The 7,502-nt window shown below is 55.2% G+C and overlaps 1 protein-coding gene across 1 annotated transcript in view; it reads right to left on the reverse strand.

Moving 5' to 3' along the window:
- Window positions 1-7: 7 nt before the first annotated feature.
- HPSE2 (heparanase 2 (inactive)) overlaps window positions 8-7,502 on the reverse strand; it is a gene marked incomplete at both ends in the record, with an annotated part of 36,963 nt that continues 29,468 nt past the window's right edge. Inside the window, 3 exons of the mRNA XM_010183147.1 lie at window positions 8-143; window positions 227-373; window positions 1,363-1,508. Of these exons, the coding sequence (XP_010181449.1) occupies window positions 8-143; window positions 227-373; window positions 1,363-1,508 (429 nt within the window). The remainder of the gene's footprint in view (window positions 144-226; window positions 374-1,362; window positions 1,509-7,502) is intronic.

Raw genomic sequence — 7,502 nt, forward strand, 5'->3', positions numbered from 1 at the left:
CGTTCACGTTCTTCACCACGTAGAAGCTCATGGTCAGCGGGGGGATGACCAGGGTGCGGCCGGCCCGCAGCGAACGAGGCTTTAGCTCAGGGAGTGTCCCATCATCCACCATGGCCAGCGGCTGCCCATTGAGCTGGACCGACCTGCGGGACCAGGAGAGGGTCAGGGTGGTGGTACTGGGGACAGAGGGAGGAGTGGCAGGCCCAACTGCCAGCATCACACTTACTTGGAGTGGAGCCCATCTTTGCCGTAGGGCTGCAGCAGGTACTGGTGGACAATCTTATCCCGCAGCGTTCCTGCCAGCTTGATTTTCTTCCGAGAGCGATGCAGGTTGATGATGTAAAGGGTGATGGACCCCCGGACGTAGTTGTGGCTGCAAAGGGGAGAGCAGGAGCTGAGGGGTGTGTTGGCACGTGCCCTGGAACCATTGCCTACAAGAAGTGGTTTGGGTGTCTCTACAAGAACCAGCCTCATGCAGCCATCTGGAGGGACAGCACTGTCCTGGCTGCCCATAGACGGGGAGATGCCACTTCCCCATCACAAGTCCCAGCTCCTCAATGACACCTTCCCAGTCTCCCCCTCACCTCCTCAACCAAGGGTAGCACAGCTGGAGCAGGTGCTGTGCCAGTGTCTGAAGTGGGTATGGTGGTCCCTGGGCAGCCCCTCAGGGCTTCGCAAGGAGGAGGCTGAGAATGGAGGGGAGCTTTGTGCGTGAGTGGTGTCTGACCCCTCCACCCCTGGCACCAAACTGACAGGTCCAGTCACTGATCCTCTGTCCCTGCCTGATCAGGCAGCCCTAAACAAAGGCTATAAAGCACTTTGCACCTGTCAGTTACAGGACAAGGTTTCCTACCGAGCTGAAGGCATGTTGAAAGCATCTGGACTGTGTAAAGAAACAGCCTCTCCTCCTCCACAATAGCAACTTGTGTCTGTGGAGGAGGTAGCCGCCCCCCGCCCCCCCACTCACTGGGATGCTTTCAAAGACCTTACCAGCGAAACAATAACCAGGCCGGGCTCCCCGGCAGCACGGCCCAGTGGGTAACCTGACCGACTGGGGCCCCACGGGTGAAATCCACTCCCTTGATCTCCCCTGCTGAGTCTGCCTGCTGGTCACTGCACTGGCCCCAGACAGCCCTGTTTCCCAGGCACAGGCTTGCCATGACTTTCATCGGAGGCACTGCAGTTCCCATGCGCTCCCTCTGCCGTGACAGCGGCCAGACCAGTACCTGAGCAAGTTCCTTGGGAAGCCAGCCTGCCTTGCTGCAGCCAAACCCTGGACTTTTGCCCCAGCATGTCCTCAGTAGTCCCCATCTCCTTACTTATTGCCACCCTGCAGCCACCGGCCTCTTTTACTCTGCTTACTTGTGGTAGCTGGTGCAGTGGGCGTAAATGCGAAGCTTGTCACGAATTACTCTGCCGGGCCGGGGTTTCCTCTGGAGACCGGCCACATGGATCGCCAGGACCTTGGGACCGATGAGGCGCTTGTAGAGCAGGGACAGCCAGTAGTCCTGGGGGGCAGAGGGGACAGTCAGCAGCACAACAGTCTTCCCAGCTCACAGTGGGAGTGGGCAGGAGAGGCTGGCTTCCCTGCTTACAGCCTAGCAAAATTTTGGCTGTTGAGTGAAAATGTTGTGTGCCAGATGTCTGCCTTGGGGTGAGCTTTGTTTGTGCAGCCCAAGCCAACATGGCATCACTGTTTCCAGTGAAGAAATTAAGGGAAGAATACATTGCTCTGCCCATGCTGAGAGACAACAATACCCTCTAAAGGATTTGGAGTGTGGGGAACAGCATGGATACCCTCACACGTTCCCATGGGCTCGCACACAGCCACGCCATGGACCTGTGCATCCAGCTCCAGCTGATGCACACCAGACACTGATGTCTCTGGAGCAGGCAGGGTGCCTTCACCCCACTCTCTGCATGGGACTGGACCACACCAGAGCTTTCTCCAGCTCTGTTCATGGCACACTGGGTTTGATGACTGCTGAGGGTGCTCCGCTTTCCAGAAGTATTTCTCATGTTTTAGAGCCTCCTGTGGAGTTAAGCACCCATGGGGAAGCCAAGAAGTGAGAAACATTCAGCCTCTGCACACATGTATTAATGATGCAGCCTATAATTACGTCACCACATACTACTTTTTCCCACAGGACATGGCCTCGCTCGGCACACAGGATGGGCCGCAAGCGCCTAGAGGGAGGCAAGGCTGTGTGGTGATGGAGGCTGCTGCCGGCAGGGCCCCCCTCATCCGCTGCAGAAGCTGGAAGGTGTGCAGTAAATGAAGCAGGGTTGTGGGAAGGGAAAGGGCCCTGCCATGCAGCAGGATGGGGCTCTGGCCCTACCACTGCTGTGGGCCCCCTGGGTGATGCCAGGGAGATGGAGCCTCTCACGCTGCTTCTACGGGTGCTGCCTGTGGGTGTGCTGGCCATAGCCTGGGTGCTGGGGCATCCGCACACATGAGCACTCTGGATAAACACCCTCTGCGCATCCCAGGCTGGCTGCCCCAAACGGACCATCTGCCTCAGGGCAATTGGGATGATCCTCCCCAACCCATTGACAGTGTCAAACACTCAGCAGCGATGGTGACACTGGCACCAGGGACTGCTCCAGCTGGCAGCATCTGACCCACACGGTGAGGAGGACCCACAGCTGATGTGGAAAGAAGCGTGAATCAAGCACCCCTTGGCTCTGCACACTGCCTGGGGAGGCATGAGGAAAGCCCTGTGTGGTCAGGGTAGTGCCAGGAAGGAGTCTGCCACTCCAGAGGGGCATGGGAGTGGGGAATGGAGTCTCCAGGGTTCCAGGATGGGCAGGTAGAAGTGCGGATCCCTCACACAGGTACTGGTACCCATCCTGTGGGTGGGAAGCCCTCACACAGACCCCAGTTAACATGTATTTTGGATGAAGAGACCAGCACATGAAACACAGTGACTGGCATGAGGCGAACACCCGCTGGCCACACTGCCAGCCCCATCCTCTTGCCAGCCCAGCCCAGCAGAAGCTGACCAGTTCCAGCAGTGCTGGGCTGGCCTGACAAAGGAACATCCAAACCCACTTCCCACTTTCTGGGTAAGCTTTCACCACAGTACTGGAGGAAAAGCCACCTCCTGCTTCTCTCTCGCTGCTCCCAACAAAAACCACCAGGCTTTGTGCCACACCAGCCTGGTAACTGCTTCCCTTGCAAATCCTGGGTGCCAAAGAAGGCATGAGGGTGAACCATGGGAACATCTCCGCTGGCACTGTGCTGCAGGGCTGTGCCAGCCTTCTCTTGCTGTGGGAAGCTGTGTCAGCCCACCCTGCTCGGGATCATGGCAGGGGGAAGAAGCCGTGCCCGGCATGCTGCTGGCTCCCTGGCAAGCCACACCAATTCACAGGCATCATTAGATGAGTGATTACTTGAGTTTAAGGCGAGGCCAAAGGTGAGCACAGATTGCAGTGTTTAGCCCCATAGTTGTGAGTTAAAAATAAATGAGTTCTGTGCTCCGAGCTACCTGTCAGCTCAGGCTCTTAGGACTTTCTGGCAGTTCCCTTGGTGTTTCTCGCCTCCTCTCCATATTTCCACTGAGGAGATGCTGCTTTCTCACATGGGAGTGATATGGGAGTGACAGAAGCCAGAGAGTTCATGGCCACCCTCAAAATTTCCATATGGGTCTCAAGAGCTGTTTTGCAGGGGGCTCGCAATGGCCTTGTCGGGATGGGAAGCTGGCACCAGCAGCTCCAGCCTCTGGCTGAGCACCCACCACTCTGGGCAGGGTGGTCCCTGAGTGTCTGCTGCTTTCACACCAGCATCCCTTCACTCTCAAGGCTCAGCAGCAGCAAGGTCTGCAATGTAGGTCTGCAGAGTTGCCCAGCCCTGCAACCTGCCCCGGTTGCTGCCAAATCTCTCGTCTCGGCATACTCTCTTCCCAGTGGTGCTCTGACAAACCCTGCTCTCCTGCAGAGGTGGGGGAGCTGAGCCCCGGGCTCCCACTGTGACGGCTCAGAGGCAGAGCTGTGCCGTTCAGTGGCAGCGAGGGTAGAGCATCTCCGGGGCTGGGCACAAGATGAGATGGACATGCTTGTCTCTCTGGGAAGCATCTGCCACATTTTGTGAGCTTCTGATCCAGCTAAGGGTACACAGCTTTTCTGAGAAAAACCACACAGATGCCATGAGACAGGTAAGACAGTCAGCAGTGATGCAGGTTGAGCTGTTCTGTAAAGTGTGAGACGATCACTGCTGAGTGTGCAGTATTTCAAGGCAGGCAATGTCCCCAAGGCAGCATGGGGACCAACCTGTTCCTCCAGCATCTGCAGGATGCGAGAGAAAGGCAGTAATTTTACCTTGCCTTGATTGCTCCAAAGTCTCAGTTTTGAGAAGGATGTGGAAATACCAAAGAGAGTTCAAAGGAGGGCCAGAAAAAATGACCCGAGGCTGGAAAAGGAGTTGTCAGCACTGGCCTCCAGGCACTCGAGCTCTTCAGCTTACTGCAGGGAAGTGCTGCAGACAGCTGCAGCTTTTCGCGTCATCGCAAGCCCGCTTGTGGCGGGGGCCAAAATCGTGTTACTTGCAATAAATTATCAGGAGCTGGTGATGCTGAGCATTTGGATTATGAATTACATGCACATCAAGCATGACAGAATCAAACTCGCTGGGTGTGGGCACTTCCCCCAGCTGGGCTGGTGTTCCAGGGCTGCTCCTACCACCGGCATATGTGAACCCCAGTTAAAACCACACTGGGGCTTCTGGTCACCTGCAGCTACTGGCTCCTGTTCAAACACTGACCATTTTGGGATGCAGTTGTCCCTGAAACCCAGCTTGGCAGCAATCAGGGTGGCTTGGCCTCTCCTCAGACCCCTGGCAATGGCTGGTACCCCTTCCCATACAGCAAGCCCTGTGGAAGCGTGGACCCCAGGCTGGCAGCACCCACATGCCTCTGGCAAAGACAAGTGCCTGCCTTGCAGCACGGTGCCAGGCAGCCCAGTAGAGGCAGCCTTGGCAATCCCCAGGGCAAGTGCAGAAAGGATTTAGCTTTTGGAGTCACAGAGGGCTCCCTTTGTGAGGGCTGAGCCAGCAATACAACCGTAGCAGTAGAGGAGGAATAACAGACAGGAATCTGGTCTGCTAGTGGTCACCTGGGAATCGAGGGAGCTGTTTTGCTTTAATTACTTTGCAGACCCATTAAGCAGTGCTGCCACTATAGCCCTCGGAGCTGCAGGTGAGGAGCACCTGAAGGCAGAGCCGTCCTGTGCCTCAGGAAGTCTCCTGGCTGGGACCCCCGATTCATGGGCGGGAGGGGCACTTGTCTCAAGCCAGCCACATCTTCTGATCACCATGTGACCAGTGAAGACCAACGAGCTTTCCACTAGATGAGGAAAGCCCAGAGGGTCCCACTTGATCTCTTTGCACATTTTAATTCATTGCAGGAGCTTTTAGCGATTTCAGCTTTTGGAAACAAGGCTGATTAGGCAGATCTTCAGACCAACCTATTAACCAGACCCTCTGGTGTCCAGAGCCATCAGTGAGGGCACAAGAGCATATCCCCATGCTCTCTCCTAGAGGCAGCAAAGCGGCTTTACAGTCCACCTGAGTTTGTTCAGCTCCACGTTCACCACATATGAGAAGACATTGCCATAACCAGAAAACCAGAGTAACAGAGCGGTAGCCCTTTGATTTTCCGGTGGCTGTAAGCAGCAGAGGCAGTCAAATTTCAGATACACAGGCTGCTGACCCTGTGGTGCACAGCCTCCTCCGGCTGGGGCTGCCAGGGCATGGCTCTGTGTCCCTGTGTCACTGGCAGCATCAGCTGGCTGCTGCTCGCCCTCCTCCTCTTCCTCTTGCTTCTTCCCTCTTGAAAAGCTGCTCAAGCTCTTCCTCCATCCCTCAGGCATTCTCGGGTTTCAACAGTCCATTAAGATTGCTCCATTCTTGCACCTTCATCTGCATTTTTCCACTGTCCAAGCAACCCATATGGAGATAAGAGCTGTCTGGTCTGCCTTCCTGTACATCACAGAACACAGAGTTTTGCTCTTTTATCCCTCTGTTGAGCCTGATGGCTCATTTTTGGCAAAAGCATCTTCCAGAAAAGTAGTGATTGTGGTTGTGAGGGCTTGGAGGGATGGAGAAGCCGCCACTTCCCAGGGAGTCTGTTCCAGCGGTTAAACATCCGCACTGTTAACAGTCCCACTCCTTATTTTCAGCTTGAGTTTGTCTGGCTTCATCCTCCAACCAGTGGTTCTTGTTCTTTCTTTTTCCACTAGATTAAAGAGATCCTCAGCATCCAAAGCTTTCTCCCTGCGGAGGTTCTTACATCCTGTTCAAGCCACGGCTGATTGTTCCTTCAGCAAGGCTGGACTAATGCCGCTTTTAACATTATCCCTGAGTTTTATGTGCCTCTTGGAATGTGGGAGTTCAAGGCTTTCTCACCCAAATCCTGTGCAAGGTCCTGTGACAAGCAGAGTGGAACACAGCCTCTCCCCAAAGGGAATATTTGCTGAAGTAAAAATGATCAGGTCTGGGAGTGGGTGCTGATGCTGTTCTCATGAGCTCGCATGTCCTCATCCTCAGGGATGTGAGCTGTTTGTCATTTTGCTCCTGCACCCCCCTTGTGTGGAGGTCCTGAAGAGCTGAGAACGTGGTGAGCACTCTTCTACAACATTTGCTGTTGTACTAGAGGAATTTGCATGTATGCCCTGAGCACCACGGGGCATGCTCCAAGGAGGGTCTATGGATGGGGAACAACACTCCTCCTAGCCCCAAATGCCTTCAGGTGGGCTGGGCTGCCAGGAGCTGGTGGCGCCTGCACGGGAGGACAGGGTCAGCACACATAGAGATGCTGCAGAAAAGTGGCCCCTTGCCTCTTCCCTCTGCTCTGCCCACACAGCCCTGGCCCTCCTGGGCCCCCTGCTTCGATCCAGGCACCTGCACCTATGAAAGGATCAGCTGTCGCTGCCCAGTTCCTTTCTTGCTTAGCCTTGGTCCCTGCAGGTGCCCACCACCAGCGATCCCAAGCTGCTGACGTCTCTGCCTGGGCATCTGTGGCTTTCACCGTGGTGATCCTTTTCCTTCCTGTTCTAATGGCTCTGAATGTCTCATCTCACATATATTCATGGGCTGAATATCTACTCGTGGTGTGGTTAGGGAAAAGAAACCAGCTCGTGTTTTGCAATGGCTCTGCAATGAGCCCCAAAGCGCAGCATGCGGGGACAGCCAGGAGAGTTGCTCCCATTCCAAATAACCTGCTAACATTTGTGCACCTGTGGGCTCAGAGAGCACCGTTCTCCTCCAGTGGTGCCAGCAGCACCGCAAGCTCTGTGTTTGGGCTAAGCATCAGACGTTTGCCCTACAACCTGGAGTCTCCCCCAGCTGCATCAGCAGCACAACCTGTCAAGTCTCGGATGAGCACCACATCTTCTCAGCCATCGAGCACTGCACTCTTTGCTCAGCCCCTCTCCCTTATCTGTGTCTCTTCAACTCTTTTTCTCCATCCTGGAGAAAGACCAAACACTGACACTAAGGCAAAATTCCT

The sequence above is a fragment of the Mesitornis unicolor genome, unplaced genomic scaffold (assembly GCF_000695765.1).
Source record: "Mesitornis unicolor isolate BGI_N332 unplaced genomic scaffold, ASM69576v1 scaffold5664, whole genome shotgun sequence".
Lineage (NCBI taxonomy): Eukaryota > Metazoa > Chordata > Aves > Mesitornithiformes > Mesitornithidae > Mesitornis > Mesitornis unicolor.